Below are 23697 nucleotides of genomic sequence, written 5' to 3'. Positions count from 1 at the left end.
CACAGTAAATGTGCCAGCGTCATTCAAGGCCCACAGAAGCCTAAACCTAAGACTATCCACATGCTCACTCTCACGCCGATGAGATCACAAAGGTTAAACCCATATCCCTAGCAAAGAGCTCCAGTGACAGCTGGCAGAATTCTCCAGAGTTCCCTTAACTTTACAGCCTCTAATTGATGCTGATAGTTCCAGTCATCATCTCCCTAGCCCGCTGCCCCAGCCCCTCAGAAACACCTAATATCTGAATCCGGACAGGCTCTTATGGGAAACAGGGTCAGCACATTGTCAGTATGGCGAAGGTGACTGTACATCTCACAGCCCAAGAGGGATCCTCCTACTGCTCCGTGGCGAGCAGCCAAGGTCTCATTAGACTTGGTGCAAGGGGACTCTGTCTTCCTTGCTCCTTGCTGCTGTCATCAAAGGCTTGTATATTCCCTTGGGGTGCTTCACCCCATTGGATTTTTAACAACACTCAGGCTGCCCACATTATGTTACAAGAAATACTAACACGTGTTTTGTGGTAGAAAATTCGATGCATGCCAGCTGATGTTGACACTGCATTATCTCCCCGTCCACCATCACAACTGCTAGCCAGCCATCACACACTGACACAGACAGCCCCACTTCGTAAAGGTTTGCCTCTCATGGATTCCTCCTCGGTTTCACTTCCTCTTGACTCCCTGTGGATTGCCTGAGTAAAGCCATGCTAGACAGCATCCAGGGACTGTCGTGAAGCCCTAGCCATTGCGCGACATCACTACTCAGTTGCTATAGCCACTCATTTCCCTCCAATGTAAGGGAGGTGCACCAAGCTGGACTAGAAAGAGAGACCAGAAGAAAGGTTCAAGTCCAGCCATTGAGGTTAAGACAAGGAGGCATTAATATGTAGGACTCACAGTCCCACAGGCAGTTTCTCAAGAATCCTCGTCTTCACCCACCTCCTCATTTCCTAATATCTGGCTTCAGTGACAGAGAAGCCGAGAAGTATAGCAGTTGCTGGACATCTAGATGTGGGCTCCCTCACTTTCTTACATAAGCCAGGGTCTCCACTGAAACTGGTATTTTTAACATCATATTATACTATTTCATCTCCCTGAAATCTGATTTGACCCTGGTAGTTTAGAGAACTTCCCTCATCTTATGTAACGGCAAGGTTTGAGGAGCTCGTTTCTCAACATCTCTTTCCACTCCAGGAACAATTTCCCTCACTCCAACTATCCAGCTTTATTCCAAATGTCTGTCTGTCTTGCCATCCCACTGAGACCTGCCACATATCAGTGTTTTTGCATATGTTCTTAGTTCTGTCTAAAATGGTTTCTCATCTCCCTGCTGTGGAAACATATGGGCCCTCTCCTCTGTTTTGCAGGGGTGCCTATTTACCTCCAAAGCGGCAATTGCTGCCTTGTATTGAAAGTAATTTTTAATGCCTCCATCACCCCAACGTGGCCTACCATTTCTGAACAAACTGCAATATCCTTCCATCTCGGTGTTATCAGTACCTACCATACAGGAGGTCTGCAATAAACATATGCTGTGTGATTAAATGAGTGACTTGAAAATGCTTAATAAATAACACGGGACCTAATAAAAACAAGGCGGGCACAGTATTTCAAGCTGAAGGATAATTCCATGATAATTGCACTTAACACAGATAAAGCTGTACCTCCACCATTAAAACTTAAATACAATTTGTCACTAAGTACACATAAACAGTAAAATGCCACCAGCATAATTATCATTAATAATAATTCAAGCTACTAGGAATAATGAAGAAAGGCAAGACTGAACTTAAAAAGTACTAAGGAAATCAAAGTTGATTGCTTTTACTTTTATACTATATCAAACGAATTAGCCAAGTGTTACCAAGCACCAGTCCCTGTTGATATGTCTTAATGAATAGATAATTTGATCATTTTAAATTAGCACACTCATCATAGGAATGTAAGTGAGCAAATCTAAACAACCTAAACCCAGTAGCTTCAATACTTGCTAATGTTTTAACTCAGCCTATATCAAATTACTATGAATCCTAAATTAATAGAGTTCATCTAATAGGATGCCAGTGTAATCTAACCTAACCTAAACCCAATGACCATGAACTGCACAATGGCCCATCCATCACTTTGAATAAACATTTCAATTTGGGAAAATATTTCGTTGGTTTTTAGGGTAAAATCAGATAGAGCTAACAACAGTTACTTGTTAATTCTATCAATCAACAAATAAACTCGGGATCCTTCTAAGGTTGCTGAGAGGCAAAAACTTTAAGAGATGGCGTTCCTTGAAGAATTCCTTTCATTAATTCCAAGTTTAACCTGTACCTACTAAAAATTCCCTTGAAACACAATTTACATTTAAGACATCCACAAGTCATTTCAAAACACTAATTTGTCCTTACTAACCTCATTCAGCTTAATATCTACTTGATTCCGCGGTATGATAAACTCAGATAAGCATTTTTAGAGACGGGAAATATATAAATTCTCTTAAATGCAGAAGCAATTCATTCACACAAAATGTTAGCAATCAAGAAGAGCAGACGCCATGGTCCCCGAAGTCTATCCAACCCACCGCAGGCTGCCAAACAGAATCACCCTAGTCACCTCTTAGCCATTTCGTTGGCTTCGCTTACTTTATTACTATGTATTTCCACTCACTGGAAACAAACTGACTTCACAATGCCCAAATGCTTTATATTAACTCTTCTGGGAAGATTCACCTAAAAGCACATACTATGTATTATGAGAAAAACAAAACTCTCATTGATGAGCTAGAAGTCCAGTATGTTCAATATACACAGGGTGTCTGGTGAAGGACCTAACATACCTGCCCAACTTGGAGAACTCTGGAGTTAAACTCTGCCATCAAATTAAGACCTATCATCTCACTTACAACTATAGGGATACATAACTGGAATTGTGTGCTGTGAGCTTTGACTCTTCCCCCCCCCCCCCCCCACTAAATTGGAAACACTGAGGAAGAGTACTGCTGGTGAAACTGGAGTTTACAAAGTATTCTAGAACCTAGCCGGGCGGTGGTGGCGCACGCCTTTAATCCCAGCACTCAGGAGGCAGAGGCAGGTGGATCTCTGTGAGTTAGAGGCCATCCTGCCCTATAAGAGCTAGTTCCAGGACAGGTTCCAAAGCTACAGAAAACCCCTGTCTCAAAAAACAAAAACAAAAACAATAAAAAGGAATTAAATAACCTCCAGAAATGCATTTATGCAGCTTCCTCGATGAAGTTTTTCAAATATAAAACTGTGTCATCTACAAATATTTTTAACGCATAGGAAAAGAAACCATATCCTTCTACTCCATTTTAAAGAACTTGTATTTATCCAACAAGAGTTATTTTACAAACTACCCATTCCCAGCAGCCTTATCTGGCCCCCCATGTGACTTAGCTGTCCCTTTCTGTGCTGACACAATGGTCCAGCCACTCTGCATGAACATCATAGGCTCCTACAGGCGCTCCTATCCCTTAGCATTCCACATCCCAGCTAAAACATACCTTGCAAAGAAGTTCTCCAAGACTGTATGGTGAATAGAGATGCCTTTGTGCGTCTCAAGAGATCAAACTGACAGGGTACAACCTCAAGTATTTTCAATACATCAACCATGGCAACATGTAATTTTTCTCTATAGTTTCCAAACATTACTTTCAAATTAAGTAGAATACAAAAAGTTATTTAATAAAATACTTTTCTTAAATAAGAACCTCTCTACTATGAATATTCCAAGAAAATGTACACAAAATAATTTTTGTCCATTCGGCAATACATAATCTCGGCTTGGCTTGCTTTTTGTGCCACTGGCTTGGTGAGATCTCTCAGTCTCTTCCTTTTGAGTTTTAAGCAGAGAAAAATCTACAAATAGAACCTCATAGCCAGTTAAAGATAAGAAGACTTCCTTGTTATGAATGTAGCATTAGGCCACTCTCCATCAAATTCCATGCTCATTCTTTTTGTGTCAGTGACACAGAAACACAACGATTTTGTTTCAGTGTATTACATATAAGTTAGTGATATTTCAATTGTATTTTAATAAATAACGCTTGCCTGAAGTTCAGAGATCAAAACAGCCTCACTGCTCAGCTTACAGACCAGGCAGAGGTAACACACATCTTTAACCCCAGGAGTCACACTAGTTTGCCATAGAAACTGGGTAGTAGTGGTGCACGCCTTTAATCCCAACACTAGAGAGGAATAGAAAACGGAAGGACACAGCTCACAGACACAGTCTCATTAGGAGAGTACTGGAGGCAGGGCCAACATTTCGGACTGAGGTAGAGGTAAGAGTCAGTGTTTTGCTTTTCTGGCTCTTTTGCTTTTCTGACCTTCAGATTGTACCCCAATTTCTGTCTCTGGGTTTTATTAATGTTAAATCTACTATGGGTTAGAAAAATCATAATCAAACATTCCTTAAATGGAAACTTCAGAAAATTTCTATTCTATAGATGCACTAGCAGTAACTCAGCATAGTGTTGATGCTAAAGCAAGAAACTGACACCAAAGCTTTGGGTGTAAACTCAAAGCTTCGTGCATATCATCGAGAAAACAAACAATTTAAAGTGCCTTACTCTCCAGACACCTTCACAGTGTGTTTAAAGAAGAAATAAACGTTTTGCCACAAGGGGAGGAGGTATAACCTGACCATTTATTTTGACCTGCATTTCCTTTTTTTTAACAGCTTCACCCAGACAAATTCTTTCCAATTTTTCTCAAGGCCTAATCGACACTATAGCTACCAGGGAATAGAAAGAAGTTCAGCACTTCTTATCTCTGAATGTCTTTCCTAAAAGAACTGTCCATTCTGGCTTCTTTTGCTGGGGTGGAGACCACTGGCAGCAGACTGACTTCGGGGGGTAGCATTTCACAGAACTCAGGGACAATAGAACAGAGTGCAGAGTGCCCAGAGAGGCTTTGTGCATGTTCCTTTGCAGAATAATCTTCTCTCTTTCTCACAGCAGTAACTCACAGACCATTAAATCTCACACATTTCCTATTCATTTTCTGTGTTAAAATACGGCTTATGACCCTGAGTAGAACTATCAAGGATTCTGCCCTGAAAGTCAACTTTTACTATTTGATAATATATGACTTTGAAAAGATCAAAAAGTCATGGGCCATGAACCTTACCACTTAAGTGATTTCAAATGGCTCAAGCATGTATGTACTTTCACAAATGGAAAAAAAAATGGCCCTGAAAACACTACAAAATTGTTAAAGATTACAACTGCTCCCACTAACAGCTAGACTTAACAATCAAACCATGAAAATGGGTTAAAAAAAAAAGGACTTCAGAGATAGAAAATGCAAGTGATATCAACAAAAAAATAAACAAATATGACTATCACCACAACAAAACAAGAGAAAGGTGGAAAACACGGTGCTCCATGAGACTACGGTTTGGTAAGATGAGAGGAGATTTTAAGGAAGAAACTTGTGACTTCCTAAGTTCAAATGTGTAAGCCTTCTACCACCTGATCTCACCAATGTGTAGAATCTAAAACAGAACAAGCTCATGGAAGCTACTAGAGGCCTGGGAAAGAGAGAAGGGTGTACACAGGCGGAGGCTAAACTACAGCAAGAGCAAACCATTCTGGAAGGCTTTACCCAAGAGGGTGACTACAGGTAATGACCCTCTGCACTTCCAAAAGCTAGAATAAACGGGTCTTTCTCATGTTTCCACCATAAAGAAATGACAAATGTTGAGGGAAAAGAAGTGTCGAGCCTGATTTGATATTATCGAATGCATGCATACACTGAAATATTGCAAGAAATCCCATTAATTTGCAGTGTTCCTTTTATATATGGGTTAATTCTAATTTAAAATCTTTCTCTCATTATATTCAATATAATACATCAGTAAAACTAAAATTGACATTCCATATACACAGCATTAGAGTTATTCACCTGAAAATGAGATATCAAAAGATCTCAATCTGCCCAAAAGCTGACAACCTTAGTGACTAACACTCTACATACTATTTTCATATTACTGATACACAGTAATGGAACATACTTATGGAATACATCTCATATACATTGTCACTTTGATCCCATTCACTCCTGTTCTAGAAATCTTTGAGCTTGTCTGTTCCAGATTCTTACAAATATGTAATATATTTTCAAAATATAGTCCTATCCTACTACAGAATACCAGAACTCACTCCTCTTATCTTTAGAACTATGATTTAATCTGCCTATAGCCTCCTTTCTCCACTGTCATCATAACCTCTAAGACCACTATCCAAGGTATTGAATCTTGCAATAAACCCTGTTTTGATTGTGTGCTGTTGACGTAGGCATAGCTACATCAAAGACCAGAGCCTCAGTCCCATAGGAAAATGGCAAAGCCTTCTCCCTGGAGTGAGTGTACATACTGATAATGCAGAAAACACCTACCATGGCTTTTTCCTCACCCCACCCCACCCTGGATATTTATAGCCGAAAGACTGTTCCCTTATAGAGAATATAATATATATATATAATATATATATTCCTATATTCCTACCAATAATAGCTAAAGGTACCTCTTGGTTTAACACCCCACCCCCTTGTTCAGCTGTATGTAATAACCCCACACCTCTCTTCACTGCACACAATATACACACTAAGCTTCCAGGATTCTGAGGCCTCTCCATCTGAGAGCCCAAATTACCCAATCCCAGCTTTGTTGTGTGTGTCTCTTCATTCCCTGGTTGCCCCAGTTGGGTCTGTCCCTAGAGCCATGCAAGGACATGACAACACAAAGGTCACATTGAGAGACTAAGGAGAGGAACTCACACTGGAGAAGTAGCAACAGAAACTAATAATTTATATTATTTTTGAGTGAATACTACTAGAAATAATCTCTACTGCCACCATGCAGAATAAAACTAAGAAGAATGCCATCATATATGTCATACATAGCCTTTCTTTGAAATTTATTAACTATTTTTCCTTATAAGGTCTTACAATAGTGGTCATATACAAAATCAAGATGTCATTCCAACACAGCATTTAGGTCACCACACTTTATGTGGCTGAATCTTCCTGTAGATGTGAGGTGATCCCCAAAGCCAGGAGCAGACGGCAACCTTGAAGAGTGTTCGGCTCCGAGGTTTACTTAGTCTCATGAGACTCAAACTACCCTTTAGTACCAACTCTTCCAGGAACTTGAGCCAACTGTCCTACAGGGACAGACCCCCTATAAATACAGATATAGACACAAATCTTATACCAGACAGAATAGAAATCGCTCCGCCCAGAGCAAATTTCAAGGCTAATAAATATACTAATAGCATCTACTCACTACTATAAAATTTGTTCTGTCAAAATATTTAGCTTTCTTTTGGCTGATTAAACTGTAGCTAAAGATTATTAAAATATCAATATCATATCATATCACAGTGAAAATAGAAAGGGGGAGAAAACACTGTCTTCAATTTCTAGGGTACTATTTCCACCCATTCCCAGATGCTTAAAAGTGTTATCTGTAGGTCTTGTGATGGCATTGTGTCTAGCTGGCGTGGCATGTATCTGAGCAACAATGTTTAAGCATTTCACTCTATCATGTATATTAGGAGCACAATTACACAAAATATTTTTCTCTTTTCTTTAAAAATGATCCACCAATGATCAGCAGCTTAGAACATGACTTAAATATATAGCACTGCTTAACAGCCTTAATGAATAAGGAAATGAACCTGGGTGGCCATTCTAATGATTGCCATTTCATAGATTACACAAAAAATAATGTTTACATGGGTATCAAGATAAATAAACAAAATATGAGGTGGTGGAGGCCACTAGCCAGAACCTGCAACAATCTGAGTAAGAAAAGCACCTGACATCTAAGGACTAGGAGATGTGAGGCCCGCATACTCTCACCTTACAGTAGTCCCAGCAGCTCAGCATGTGTGTCCTCTGAGCAGACTTCCATGTCTATCGTAAGGAAGTGATCTTTCCTTTAAGAAATCATCTCTTATGGTTTGGAAACAACAGGTACTCCCAAAACTCACGTTAGACTTAGTCCCAACTGGAAATGAGCTGCAAACTTCCTCGCTCCTGGCTAGTGTCCACAGTGCCAGAAGGTGCTATGCAATCTGCTGGGAAAGAACCGTCAACAACAGTTCTGCTCAGCTCTGGACCCTGTGTGCTGCACTACCAGCCTACCAGGCAAGATGCGCCTACAGGTGAAACAGTGGCAGGAGTGTTACGGGAGCAACCAGCACATCCCGACAGGATCTGAAGCCTTCACGGCTCTGATACTGTAAAGCTGGTCAAAGGCCTTTGATTTGGAAGGTCGTAAGCCTTAACACTCAAGCTACTGCAGCTGTTCTGCTACACAGACATGCGAAGTATTCGTTCTGTTTATGTCCACAGACGAGCGCTGTTGTCAGCTTTCTGCAGAGAGGCTTCTTTTTGCTGTTAGCAGCAGTTACTGCAGAGACTCATAAATACTCAAAGTGCTGAGAATAAGCGATTGTTAAATGCTCAGCCCCAAATCACCCAGCCAAGGCTCAGCGAACACTGCAGAAGAAGGATTAGAGAGGATATAGGAGCAGGAGGAAGGGATGGCATGTTGTGGAATGCTGTCTTCCAGGTATAGCTGTGGCACTCTTGAATTCTCAATACCTGACACTGACTGCACAAGATTGGAATTGTCACTATTCTGTCCTAGAGGGTCAAGGGCTCATACGACCCTAGCGTTGCCTGAGGCAGTGAATGGTTTCTAGGGGGAAAGGGTTCATAAAGCTCTCACCATTGCCTGAGAATCTATAGGCAACTAATGCTTCATGGGGGAGGGAGCGCAGTAAGGTAATCGTGATCCCGTATATAACCCTTCACCCACACTCATGTAAATAACCCCAACTAAATACATTGGTACACACACCCATACATGGAGTGGGGGGGTCAAAGTAAAAGGGACTAGTTAGAAAAAAAAAAGTATCAGCAAGGGGACAAATCAGAGTAATAGGGTGAATATGATCAAAATACATTATAGGCATATCACAATAAAATGCAATAATGAAACCTTTTGTGTGTATAAATAATATATACTAATGAAATTTTTAAAAGTAAACACTTCAACTGTTGAAAGCTTGGTCCCCATTGATAGAGCCAATCACTGAGAGTGACTTACAGTATTGATCTATTAACGGACATACAAACTGATAGCATTATCGGAAGGTAGTGGAAAGTGGGCGGTAGAACCTGGCTTGAGAATTTTGGTGGCTGATATGACTCCCTACTTCCTAGCTGCCATGACCTAAGCAGTTTTAATCTACCAGGCTCTTCCATGATGTGTCCACCTGGACACAGACCTGAAAACAACAGAGCCAACTAACAACAACGGACTGAAATTCAGAAATCCTGCTCCTCTGCTAGGCTCTTTTTCGAGTGACACTTGTCACAGTGACGCTAAGTCTGACTCACACATATCCGAACCTCAGCTCTCACAGCGCTGGAGGCATAGGTAATGTGGGGAATCTTAAAGTTCACCCCACTTCCAATCTATACCAAATGGCAAATTAAAATGTCTCATTATGCTACCATCATATTTGATACATTATGGACATGGGAACCAAGCAAGAACAATCTAAGCGTTCCCTGCTTCTTCTCGATTCCTTTTGGACTGTGAAGATGAAGTGATAAGCCTGTTAAATCTTCCACATAATCATAAATTGTGCCTTAAGTATACTACTTAGTCCAAGACTGAGCTAAATACTAGTCTAATAAAAACAATTAATAGTAAAAACCCCTAAGACCAAATTCACTGCATGAATGAACAATGACAGATGTGTTTGTGTGTATTTCTGCATGTGTGTGTATGTACACACATGTATATGTCCAGATGCATGTATGTGCATGCATATACACACACACACACACACACACGCTGTATCAGAAGTGCATACAGATCAAGAAAGGTCAGTATATTATTTCCAGGGATTCGTCTCTGCATAATATCCAGATACCATCTGTGCTTCAACTACTCGAATAGAACGTCTTACACATCAACACTGGTTATGAGTGGGGGCCTTTAGAAAATTTGGAACAGAGAACTACACTAGAAGCAACATGAAATGATTTATAGTACACATATACATTAGGACAAAGGTCCTTTGCACACAGTGCAGGTTACTTGATAAAATACAAATGAGCATGACAAGCTGAGAGAATGAGAAACACCAAACACAAAATTTCCCATCTTCAACATATTTTCAACACCAATGACACCTAATGTTTTCACCTAGGAACACATGACTTTGTACTGAGGTGAAATTTTTGTCTTCACTATTCCTGAAAGAAAGCATAAGCACAGACATCATTAAACAGAATATAAAATAATGCCATGCCTGCTGGGTTAGGAAACCCTCCCTTCACAGAAAATATTCTAGAGATTCTAGCCAGTAGAAAAATAAAAGAACGCTGTGTTAAATGTACTTCTATTTTTAAAGGACAGAGGGAAGTCTTATTTATGTCTGACTGCTTATTACACTCCAGCTCCATGCAGACAGGAAGACAATTGTTTATCCTCACATCCTTGCCTGCAGATCAGTACCACGCAGAGAGAGAATACAATGTTATTCTTATTAAATGACTGCATGAAAAGAGGGTCAAACTGTAAGGAATCTATCATGAATTGATTAAGCTGGATCTACCTTAGGGCAATATTAGAACTAAAAGGAAAGCATCACAAAATGGGTTGTGAAAAGCAGAACAAAAATGTACTATATTAAGGTTTCCTAGCCAAATGTAGCTTTAATCGAAAAAAATGGCATAGTTAAGTATAAATCAATTCGGGATAAGAAGAAAGAAACCTAACTTGTAACAATGAATACATTTTTTAAAGCCATAATTTTAAAACTCTGGCATAAATAATCCACAAACTAAAAATAACCTGTAATTGTAAATACTATGCTTTTCTCCCATTACCTGAGCGGAATCTGCTTGGGCTAACTTTGTGGTGACCTTCAGGATCTGCTGAAGATTCTGTCCTGTATCTTCAACAAGCAGGTGAGCCAGCAGTAAAAACACATGAGTGGGGACCACGGTAATGAGCGGGAGCAAGGACTCCACTGCAGCCAGCCAGTCACACGCCGCTGACTCTTCTCCAAGCACTTCAAGGACCCTCCAGGTGGTGAAGACTGAACCATACATGCTGCTCACAGGAAAAGTGAGCCTGCAGGAGAGCTGAAAACAGACACAGAAGGCATTAAACAACGAGAGGAGTGTGTGTCAGAAAATATTCCTGTTCCTGACATTGACTTATTTTATAATTCATTATCAAAATCGTTCCCTCCAACAAAATAAATACACACTTTGAGGTCCTGCCAAATAGTTCTCCACCATATGTGAGGTAATAGGATTAGACAAAGAGGAAAAAACAGTTGCTCCACAGAACCTGAGGACACGTTAGCACAGGATTTTCTCATGCTTATAGTTCATTCCTAGTCAAGGAAGAGGGGTGGAAATGGGTCAGTACACAAGATCCAGAGGCAGCAGAGTCTGAGAGAAGGGATTCTCACTTTAAAAAACCTCCAAGTGATCAGTAATGAGAAGGAAAATAGACACCCCCTTTCATTTGGCCAGGTCCTTGTGAGTGGCAACCCAGGGCAGATGGCAGACTTGGACACAGGACAATTCACACTGGTAACAGACAGTATGTGGACGGGAACAGAGCTGTTTTGGCTTGAGTCTGGGAAGGCATTAGTAACTGGGTTATAATAACTTCTGCAATCGAGAGACAGTGATGCATTTCAGCACATCTGAGAAAGGCTCCTCACAAAAGTGAAGCAGCAGAGTCGGATCCAAGGACTGCACAAAACTGTGCGTGGATGCTTGAGCAGAAATGATTCAAGAGAAGTCACAGCCGTTACAGAAGCATTTGACACTGCCTGCTAATGGGGTCATCCAAATTTCACAGAGGAGGATGACAGAAGCTAAAATCCCTAACTGCCTCTAATCGGAGGATGACATAGAGATAACCATCGAAAGGATAGGAAATATTGGGAAAATGTAATATACGCGTTAGGATATAATCCACATGTTATAATATGTGCTCCTTTAAAGTTTAGCGTTTAGAAGATTTCAGTAATCCATAGATTTCCATGACCACCACCAGTATCTATTTTTATGACATTTTCATCCGTCCCGGGGAAAGCTCACTAGACTTTCTCTACTCCCAGTCCCGGGAGACCACCCACTGGCATTATAACTTCTATCCTGGCTATTCAAATCACATACTAGTTTAGCTTTTATTCAACAGACGGCACACACGTTGTGGCTTCCTTTCACTTAGCATGTTTTCAAGGTTTGCTCACGGCATAGCTTGTGTCAGTACTTTTTATTGACAAACAGCATTGCATCATATGTATATGGCTCCTCTTCTCTATCCATTCATGATAGATAGTTGAGCCATTTCCATTCTGGGAGGCAACTACAAACATGCTATCAGCATTTCTACAAACGTCTGTGAGACAGTGTTAGTACACAATTTTCTTGAGCATATGCTAATGAGTGACTATCAGATTTAAAAATTAATTAGTACTATAAAAAATGTGACTGTTCTAGCCATACTATTAACTAATATGAAAAGATTCATGAGAATCTACAATAGAGTTTAGAAAGCTCTTTTTTTCCAAGAGTATGAGGAGAAAGATGCTATTTATCATATCATATTACATAACAAAAGAGTAACCACTAAGCAAAAAAAAAAAAATTCAGTTGAAAGACTGAGAATAGCACTACTGGAAACCACAGTGAAACAGAAGACTTTCATCGTATACCATTTTATGCTTTTTGAACTATGTGGATGTATTAGTATTGTAAAAAACTTACAAAACTTAAATAACATCTAAATTTAAACATCTTTGTCATATTAAAAATGCTGTTCATAAGATGATGAAATTCATTAATGACCATGGCCAAGTCCTTTAGATTAATGACAACCCAATATTGGACTTCATAAGAGACTTGGTTTTCAGGACAACCAAGCTAGCTGCTAGATATCATATAATTTCTCTCATTTTATTCTTTGTACAATTTAAATAAAGACTAACTTCTTGCCAAGGTATATGAGCAAGATATGAAGCCATCTAATACTTAATAAAGCTCTCAGCACAATGTCTGAAGTTACAAATACAGGAAAAAAACTGTCCCTATCGTCCTGGGGAAAGAAAGACAAAACAAGTAGGTATGACTAGAAAAGAAAATAACTGGACATCAACATGAACCATGAATCGAGCCCAAAGCCCATTACCCTGATGAAGGTAAACAAGAAGAGAAAAGGAATCCCACATTACTTCAAGTACTATCTCCCATCTTATTTGTGTTTGTCTGGTTGGCTAAAGGTAGACCAGCAGTAAGAAACGAAAATGATAAATAATACATCACATTAAGATCCCCTTGCCCCAGTGAGTGACAGTTGCTACTGTCTGGGGAAGGGTATCATCCACGATTTCCCTACCCTGAAAGAAAACAGATGAAAAGGTTGGTACATTCTGTTTCTCAAAGGAAAAAGTAGCAAGGAAAAGGATTTGTATTATGTGTATTTTAGCACAGCAGAAAATAATAAAGAACAAGACCACAGGGAAAAATATACTTAAAAAATACTAGAACTGGCATGATGGTGGCACCTGTAAGCCCAGCATCTGTGCAATGGGGCAGGAGGGTCATAAGTTCAAAACCAGACTAAGCTAAGAGAGACTCTGCTTCAAAAAAAAAGCAAAGCAAGGGGGACTGGGCATGGTGGTGTACACCTTCAATCCCAACAGAGGCACTGGGCATGGTGGTGTACACCTTCAGTCCCAACAGAGGCACTGGGCATGGTGGTGTACACCTTCAGTCCCAACAGAGGCACTGGGCATGGTGGTATACACCTTCAGTCCCAACAGAGGCACTGGGCATGGTGGTGTACACCTTCAGTCCCAACAGAGGCACTGGGCATGGTGGTGTACACCTTCAGTCCCAACAGAGGCACTGGGCATGGTGGTGTACACCTTCAGTCCCAACAGACACGAGCAGTTCAAGACCAGCCTAGTTGACATGGGAAGTTACAGGCTAGTCAGGGTATATAGTGAGCCCCTATCTCAAAAAACACATAAAACAAAGGAAAAAACACAATTCAAAAAAATAAATAAAGCATTATCTAAGGGGCCGTAAAGATGGCACAAAACTTAAGAGTACTGGCTAATCTTCTAAAGAACCCAGGTCTGAAAACTGTCCATAACTCCATTTCCAGGGTCTGATACCCTCTTACAGCTTCCACAGGCAAATCTGTGATCACAGACAGAAATGCAATCAAAATACTGATACACATAAAATTAAAAATTTAAAATATGTATTAGATAGTTGTTAAAATGTATTTCAATGATTTTCATAAAAGAGTTGGGGTTATCTAGTTTTAAAGGATTTTCCTAGAAGTGTTCAGGTGCATTAAGTGTGAACTGTGTGTCAGACATTTGACAGTCGCTGTTGACCTAAAGAGGTCTGTGAATACAGTGAAGAAGAGCATTAATCTCCAACACTGAATGCAACACTCTTAACAGATAAAAGGGTGGAGACGTGGAAACTCAGCACTCAGGAGACAGAGACAGGGGAATCCCAGTGAATTGAAGGCCAGCCTGGTCTATACAACCATAATGAAACTGTCTCAAAACCCAAAAACAAAATCAAAAAGTGTTTTTCTTTCCAGCCCTGTGTTCCCATAGAGAATCTAGATGAGAGCTGAGAAAGGTGGGGATACTTGGTTATCACCAGATGATAACTCACATCATCCGAAAACATAAGATCATGATAACTCACATCATCCGAAAACATAAGATCATGATAACTCACATCATCCGAAAACATAAGATCATGATAACTCACATCATCCGAAAACATAAGGTCATGATAACTCACATCATCCGAAAACATAAGGTCAAGGTTTCTCCTTAACTTTCAACCAACTCTCATGAAACCAGTTCATCTCAACTTATTGCTAACTTACCATTTTATTTATTAAAATCTACCTAAATGCTGCTATCATTTCCTCCTAAATTCAGCACAAAGATAAATTAGTGGATGGAGGGATAGATAGGTGACACCGCGGTACCTTGTCATCAGAGGGCACAGGAGACAGGCTGCCTCTTTATCTGACAGTAGCAACAGTTCTCTAGTCACTCTGCGAGCACTGTCTAAGGAATAACCAAGGACCTTCACTAGTCAATACTCATGGCAGTTTGCCCTACTCAAATTTCTCTCTTTATTGCTCATAATTTGTGTACATTGATGCTTTCTTTTATTTTCCATTATGTTGGGAGGATTTTCAAACACGTTAGAATTTAAACTAGCGGCTGTTTGGTTTTTTTTTTTTAATCTGAGTAGATTACAATAAGTGGTTTCAAGTTTCACACTTAATAGCCAAATTTTAAAATAAGGATCTTGTTTTCCACACACTATAAAAAATACTTATTAGATTTTAAAGAGATGAATATCACATTTCCAATCGTGCATTGTTTTATATCTTGGGAACAGAAAGATGTCAAGTCCTATTTTATTTCATGGTTCTCAGCCTTCAGAAATAGAGAAGGCATTACAGTTCTGCATGGAAGGGTACTTAACCCTCAAACTATACTTCTGAAAATAATTCTAGTGATAATCAAACACTAAGTCAGAACCACCAAGAGAAATCATTAAAAACAGAAAATCCATGGCTTTCATGGAGAGCTTTCTGTAACAAATCAATAGAAAAATGGCCTAGTCTTATGAAAGATGCACATTTGCTAAGAACAAAACGTGCTAAATACTGAATACCCACCATGCACTAAACAATGGATCAGGTACTTTGGATGAAAAGATAAATAAGTTAATATGTTATTTAAGTATGAGGGAAAGAAGACATTCAGTCAGACAAGTGCCTAAAATATTTTAACTAAAGCTATTTCCTATGATCCGCTAAGAAATATAGAGCAAAAGCGCTTAGGATAGAAAAATGCAAAATGATCAATGACTACTGCAATTTAATGTTAACAATTTACATGGGTGCCCTTTCCTAACGGCCCGAGGAAGAGCCACAATTCTCTCCCTCCGTGGGCTCACCACAGAGTTAAAGGTGCAGACCTGGATCATCCACATTAGCACGCAGCATTCTTTGCATGAGGTAAATAAAGATATGCTGGGAAGACAAAGCACAATGAATACCGACTTGGGGACTGGAGAAGATCTGGCTGTGTCTGCAAGAACAGGCAGTTCATACAGAGGAAACGAAAGAGCATTATGTGAGAAACCCAGGATTTAGGGAGAGACTTGGTGAGTGGGAGCGAAGCTGAACTGATAGGTGTGTTTGGAATACAGAGATCACACAGGTACCTGGGGAAAAGAAATCATTTTTTAAAAGGGTGATATGAGTCACTCACAGCCTCGATAAAACAGCACAGCATCACGAGGAGGCTATTTTTAGCATCAATAGTATCCCTCCCTACTCCCTCAGCACCAACAGCTGCTAAAGAGGAAGTCCAGCTACCCATGCTGATGAATGAGACACACACACACCTGAGCAAACAGTAAGCTGAGTCCTTAGGTATTAGAGTTAGAGTGAGCCTCAGTAAATAACACTTGGGCTTTAAAAGTACACAATTCTTTGTACATCCTGCCTGAGCAGTAGCACTGGACCCCAGCTCTGGCCCCACCCAGGATCATATCTTTGTGCTATATGGGAAATTAGGAGGGAAGGTATAAAAGAATTAATAGGATTCTTGCCATCCTGTTTAGAACTTGGACAGAAAGTCCTTCTCTCATGGCTAAGTTGGATATCTACCTCAAGAATTAGAATTAAAGTGAAACAATCTGGATTTGGGAAGCTGTAATACACATTTAATCAGTTTCCAGTGCAGACTCAGGTAGGGAATAATGATACTAGACTCTGGCCGCTCTAATGCCTAACAGCGCGTGACTAAAGGGACCTCCTTTTTCCCAAACGAAGCAACAAGCACGTGCCAGCTGCTGTTCACAGTGAACTCCTCCACAGAGACTAGATGCTTTCCTGGCTTTATCTTACTTAATTCTCGCCCCAACCCCGAAGAAGAAAGTGGAAAAGGAATACAATCTACAATATGTAAAAGGAAAATGGGCCTAGCAGAAACGCCTAGGACTCAGGCATTTCAGACTACTGTCACAGAAAAGGAAGAGTAAAGGGCCAGCAATAGGGTCCAGTGGGGAAAGGTGCAAGCTCTCAAGCCTCACAACCTGGGTTCACAGGGCAGAGGGAGAGAACTGAGTCCTGAAAGTTGTCATCAGACTTCCACAAATGTTCACCAACACGTGTGTACAGGCACACACACACAATTTTAAAATAAGAGAAAACAAAGACAGAAACGGAGACAGAGAACACAAAACGAGGTGAACAAGACTACCACTCCCACTAGAGCACCAAAAGACTCAGTCTACTGCTTCCTGAATGGACCGTCCTCATCCATGGCCGTACAGTCTTACAAGGCATAAAAAACATGTGACAGACCTATTGTCTTCTACTTGAGGCAGGAAAATGTGGTCATACATAAAGACAACAAAAGCCACCGGCTAGGGAGCCTGTCATTACATGCCATATAAATCTTATACTGACCCCTGAACTTGCAGATTCTGAGAAACATTCCCTACCTGGGAGACCCTGACTAGCAAGATGTTGGACATACATCAATAGACTCTAAGAATGAAAGACTCCATGCTCGAGTATGTTAAAGAAGAGTCAAGAGAGAAGGTTCAGGGGTTAAAAGCACTCGCAGCTCTTGCAAAGGACTAGAACCATATCCAGCGCCTCACAACCAAGGATCTGAAACTCTCTTCTGGTCTCTGCAGAAGCCTTCCTGCATGAGAATAAAAATCAATCTAATAAAGAAAAGAAGCACTGAGTTAAATGGATTTCATTTCTTTATCTCCAGACTAATCAGGACTGTTAGTGTCTAGTGAAATGGAATATCAAAAAGGAAGAGAGATCCTACAGCACTTCTAAAGCTAACTGCCCACAGGAGCACCTATCCTTCCTTCACTGTCCAGAGAAGGATAGCATCTCCCACGTCACTGCCTGACAAATGTGGGAAGTGCAAGTTCACATCTAAATACAAACTTCATTAGAAGTGACAGAAAAAACTCATGGACCCTGAAGAGAAATAAAGAAGAATTCATTACCATGTGGTCATTGTCTCCATAAGATTCCCTCTGTAGCACTTCCAAAAGATTCAGAGCCATCTGCTGCCTGGAGGGACCTTCCTCACCCATGGCCAAACAGTCTTCCAAGGCGGTAGAAGACAGGATCTGCAGAAGAGGCACCATGAGCAGCAAGGATGCCTTTGGGATTTTCTGACCCTCAGCAACAGAGAGGAGCTTCAAAGCTAACCACAAAACAGGAGATCACAATTTTTGTTAAATTAACATCAGTCAAACAGAATGCTATGTTATCAATGAAATAGAGTTTTTCTTGCCCTTTTCCAACCAGTTCAGATACAACTAGGATGTGAAGTTACAGTAAAAATGAATAACAGTAACATAAAAACTAATTGTGTCTCTTTTACAACTACTGATATTTATAACAGAAGAATAAGGATACTTTTAGGAACAATATATTATGCATCAAAAGGTATATACAAATAAACTACATTTTTTGGTCACTGTGAATTTTTAATACTATTAAACATTTGTACATTATAGCATTTCAGCTCCTACTAACAAACAACCAAGAGACCATAAGTTCCTATTAGTGGATAATGAGGGCAACACACATGCTTCTTCAACAAGCCAAAAGTCATATTAGCAGAAGCTTGAGTGAACATCAAGGTAAAGCATAGCTGACGACCAGCAAGACTACTAAGAACAGGATCACCAAGGTCCCATGGCACACGTCCACAAAAATCCTTTTGCAGTAAGTAGGTTCTTTTCATGGGAACTCAGCCTCCACATCAGAGGCAGAATACAGAAGTGCAGTGAGTTAGCCATGCACCAGGATCTCCCAGAGCCTAACTACAGAATGAGTTAGGATAGAAGTAGACCTTTTTTACTATATTTTTAAGGTTACTGAATAAACTGTGATTTACTTAAAGATGTTATTCATAAGCTTCAGAGCCAAACTATCAAAGTAATCAAGTAATTTCCCCACTACACTAAAAAAAGAAAGAAAAATTCTCTGGACACTAAATCATGTCAGTACGTTGTCAGTATTTTGTTAAATCACTTGGAAGTCAAACCCTAACATGAACTGAAGTATAAACACATGTTACTATAACATTATTTTCCCTTAATGTTGGCCTTAATCCATAGTGGTATTGAAGACAATATAAATATCTATTACCTTTTTTAAAAGAAGGAAACACATAACACACATATTCAATATCATATTATAAATTGTCCAGATTTTTTATAAGCTATTATTTATAAAAGTCTACTGGTAGTAAGTATACTGTATTTTATATTAATACTTGATTTTGAATTTGAAATGATTGACATTCTCTTGATTATCTATTACTTTGAAAACTAAGTAGTTCCCCAATATACTAAAGAGTTTTAAATGACAGTCTCAACAATTTTCAATGTGGTTTATTCCCTTAACCAGGATAACCTCAAAATAGGCATTGGTTTACAAGAGAAAGAAAATTCTGCCAGCTAACAGCTGCTCAAAGCATTTGCTTGGACCTGTGTCATTTTTCTATTGTGCATGAGTCAAAACATATGTTTGAAACTTCAGAATTAGAAAGGCAACTTCCACAGGGCTTTGGAAATTTTTCGTCAATAAAACAAATACAAACTATTTATATAAAAAGTCAAATTTACAAGCACAAAAGACAGTAGGGCCATTGAGGTGGGTCAGTAGATAAAGTGCTTGCCTGCAAACCCTAATGACCTAAGTTCCACCCATGGAACAGTAAAGGTGAAAGGTTCTGAGAATGCCCTCTGTCATCTGCCCTCTACATGCATGTGATGCCCTGTGTGTGTGTGCGCGCACATACAATAATAATGATAAATATTTTATGTTGGTTATTTTTTTACTTTATATGTATGAGTGTTTTGCTTGCACTTATGTCTATGCACAACATGTATGCAGTGCCCACAAAGGTCAGAAGAGGGCACAGGATCCCCAGGAACTAGTTACAGATAATTGTTAGGTCACCATGTGAGTGATAGGAACCAAACCCAGGTCATCTAGAAGAGCAGCTACTGCTCTTAATATCATCCCCAAAGCATATTTTTTCAGACTGAGTAATGTTTTCTCTCAAGCTGCAATTGGAAATTGTTATTAACACCATGAAGCACAAGAAATTCAGGGGACAGTGGTGATAGAAAAATTCTGAAACTAGTTTGTATTCCTGACTATACAGGCCAATAAATTTTAAAATGCTTCACTGTATACTTTCAATGGCAAATCTCATGATATGCAAATTATCATAATAAGACTTTGTAAAAGCAGCAGAAGTCGCAGCCTGGTATGCACTGCTTCCAGGAAAGAGGCCATGTGTACTGCTGGAGAAAAGGAAAAGCCGATCCAAAGGGCACCAGCGAAGAGCAGACAACAAAAATGGGGCAAAAGCGGTCTAAGAGACCAGGTGTCCTTCATGTACTGAGGCCACTGTGAAACAATTTACTCTCAAGATGCTGACAAAACAGTGTCCCAGAGAAGATAGAGCAGAAATTTATCTAAGACACTTTAAAGTGATTTGCACTCCCTTATTACCACATACTTGATATCAGACCAAGCAAAGTTAGAAAACATAAAGAAAAACAGCACAATTTAAAGATATGTCATATCTACCCATCAGCGAGAGTGAAAAACTTGACTCTTTGACTCTTCCTAACTAGCACATTTGGTTTCCCTCTCTCCTGCCTTCACTTTCCTTTAAATTGTTAGACAACCAAAGGAGCATCATCATTCATCTGACCAAAGTCAGTGTAGTATCAATTAGAAATAAGTCTTCTTTGCAATGTATTTACGTGTGTGTGTGTGTGTGTGTGTGTGTGTGTGTGTGTGTGTGTGTGTGTGTAGAAGTCAATGGCCAACACAGGGAACCATGTGGTTTCGGGGATTGAACTCAACCTGTCAGATATGACAGCAAGTGCCTTTATACAGAGAGCCATCTTTCTGCACAAAATAGAATCTTAAAACAAAAACAACCTGCCAAACACTTCATTGCTTACAAGTGTCTTATATATTATTCTCATTTTGATATATGACTATAAATAAAGAAAATGCTAATAAATACATTTTAAATGGCATTGTACTATCACTTATATCACAACAAGGTGCACGAAAAACTGAGCAAATTATGAGATATGGAAACATGCATAGGCTAGCACTAAAGAGAGAAAACTAATCTATTTGGTGGCAATTAGAAAACAACCCAGACTAGATAGAAATATGCAGAAGAGCACCTGCCAACACTTATATTTACACTATTGTCTAGAGAGTCTACTTTTATTTACCTAGGTTTAATAGTGGCTTCTGTTGACTTGCTGGAGTCTGCAGAAGTAAAAAAGCAGTTCCAATAATGACAAATTTGACAGGAAAATCCTAAAAATATAAAAGAACAAAAAAGTTTATTGAAGAGGATCCAGGAACTGTGGCTTTACATGTATACAAGGAAAGTGATTCAGTGAGCAGTTGTGAACACTGTGCAAGGTGTCTCACAAAGTCTGCCCTACTGAAGAAATACTGGCAAATAACACACAGTGTAGGTTAAATGTTCAATCGGTGTCTAAAAAAACAAATTAAACAAATATAATTCCAAGAGAAAAACTTTGGTTTTAGGTTCACTCTTTCCTGCTTTGTCTGTTTGGTTGGTTGGTTTTGTTAAAGAAGAAGACTTTCTACTGCAAATCTTCAGAGGAGCGAGTCCCCATGAGTCACCATAACAGCATGAAATGATGGTCTTAGGAATATTATATTAGGAAAAATTAATTAAATTTTATACTTACCTAACATTAGCTATCTATATAACTTATAAAATAAATCACATGAAGTCTAATTTAATAAACTATGTCATAAAAAAGAAATATTAATGTGAAGGAAGTAGAGATTATATTATAAAAACAAAGTAGTTCTGTGAAGAGGTAAGAATTGTCAGTTATCAAGCATACTTAACTGAAACAAAGAAATAACCATGTAATATAAAATCATTAACTACAGCAAGGACATGAGTAAAGTGAAGAAGACAATAAGTTCTAATCAAGATGACAGAAGATAAGCCGGGCGGTGGTGGTGCACGCCTTTAATCCCAGCACTCGGGAGGCAGCGGCAGGCAGATCGCTCTGAGTTCGAGGCCAGTCTGGTCTACAAGAGCTAGTTCCAGTTGTGCCAGCACCATTTGTTGAAGATGCTTTCTTTCTTCCATTGTATACTTTTAGCTCCTTTATCGAATATGAGGTGTTCATAGGTTTGTGGGATTAAATCCGGGTCTTCTATACGATTCCATTGGTCGACTTCTCTGTTTTTATGCCAGTACCACCCTGTTTTCATTACTGTAGCTCTGTAATAGAGTTTGAAGTCAGGGATGGTAATGCCTCCAGACAATCCTTTATTGTATAGGATTGTTTTGGCTATCCTGGGTTTTTTGTTTTTCCATATAAAGTTGATTATTGTCCTCTCCATATCTGTGAAGAATTTTGATGGGATCTTGATGGGGATTGCATTGAATCTATAAATTGCCTTTGGTAGAATTGCCATTTTTACTATGTTGATCCTCCCAATCCAAGAGCAAGGGATGTCCATCCATTTTTTGGTATCCTCCTCAATTTCTTTCTTCAATGCCTTAAAGTTCTTATCAAATAGATCTTTCACTTCCTTGGTTAGATTTACCCCAAGATATTTTATGCTGTTTGTGGCTATCGTGAATGGAGAAGCTTCTCTGATTTCCCTCTCTGCTTCCATATCCTTTGTGTATAAGAGGGCGACTGATTTTTTGGAGTTGATCTTGTATCCTGCCACATTACTAAAGCTGTTTATCAGCCGTAAAAGTTCTTTGGTGGAGTTTTGGGGGTCGCTTATGTACACTATCATATCATCTGCGAATAACGAAAGTTTAACTTCTTCCTTTCCAATTCGAATCCCCTTGATCCCATTATGTTGTCTTATTGCTATTGCTAGAACTTCCAGCACTATATTGAAGAGGTATGGTGAAAGTGGACAGCCTTGTCGTGTTCCTGAGTTAAGCGGGATGGCTTTGAGTTTCTCTCCGTTTAATTTGATGTTAGCTGTCGGTTTGCTGTATATAGCTTTTATTATATTTAGGTATGACCCTTGTATCCCTAATCTCTCCAAGACTTTTAACATAAATGGATGTTGAATTTTATCAAATGCTTTTTCAGCATCTAATGAAATGATCATATGGTTTTTTTCTTTCAGTTTGTTTATATGCTGGATTACATTGATAGATTTTCGTATGTTGAACCAGCCCTAAAAGGCTAATTAACCCAATTAAAAAATGGGGCACTGAACTGAACAGAGAATTCTCAACAGAAGAAGTTCAAATGGCCAAAAGACACTTAAGGTCATGTTCAACCTCCTTAGCGATCAGGGAAATGCAAATCAAAACAACTTTGAGATATCATCTTACACCTGTCAGAATGGCTAAAGTCAAAAACACCAAGGATAGCCTTTGCTGGAGAGGCTGTGGAGGAAGGGGTACACTCATCCATTGCTGGTGGGAATGCAATCTTGTGCAACCACTGTGGAAGTCAGTGTTTCG

At 39.4% G+C, this 23697-nt stretch overlaps 1 protein-coding gene across 1 annotated transcript in view; it reads right to left on the bottom strand.

Moving 5' to 3' along the window:
• Nucleotides 1–23697, bottom strand: part of Focad (focadhesin) — a 289636-nt gene that overhangs the window by 181460 nt on the left and 84479 nt on the right. The window contains exons 9-11 of the mRNA XM_075946771.1: nucleotides 21437–21524; nucleotides 18158–18360; nucleotides 10925–11182 (exon numbers count right to left, since the gene is read on the bottom strand). Of these exons, the coding sequence (XP_075802886.1) occupies nucleotides 10925–11182; nucleotides 18158–18360; nucleotides 21437–21524 (549 nt within the window). The remainder of the gene's footprint in view (nucleotides 1–10924; nucleotides 11183–18157; nucleotides 18361–21436; nucleotides 21525–23697) is intronic.

The sequence above is a fragment of the Microtus pennsylvanicus genome, chromosome 13, assembly GCF_037038515.1.
Source record: "Microtus pennsylvanicus isolate mMicPen1 chromosome 13, mMicPen1.hap1, whole genome shotgun sequence".
Classification (NCBI taxonomy): domain Eukaryota; kingdom Metazoa; phylum Chordata; class Mammalia; order Rodentia; family Cricetidae; genus Microtus; species Microtus pennsylvanicus.
Note: the sequence above shows the minus strand (reverse complement) of the source record. Positions and strands in the feature narration are given on the sequence as shown.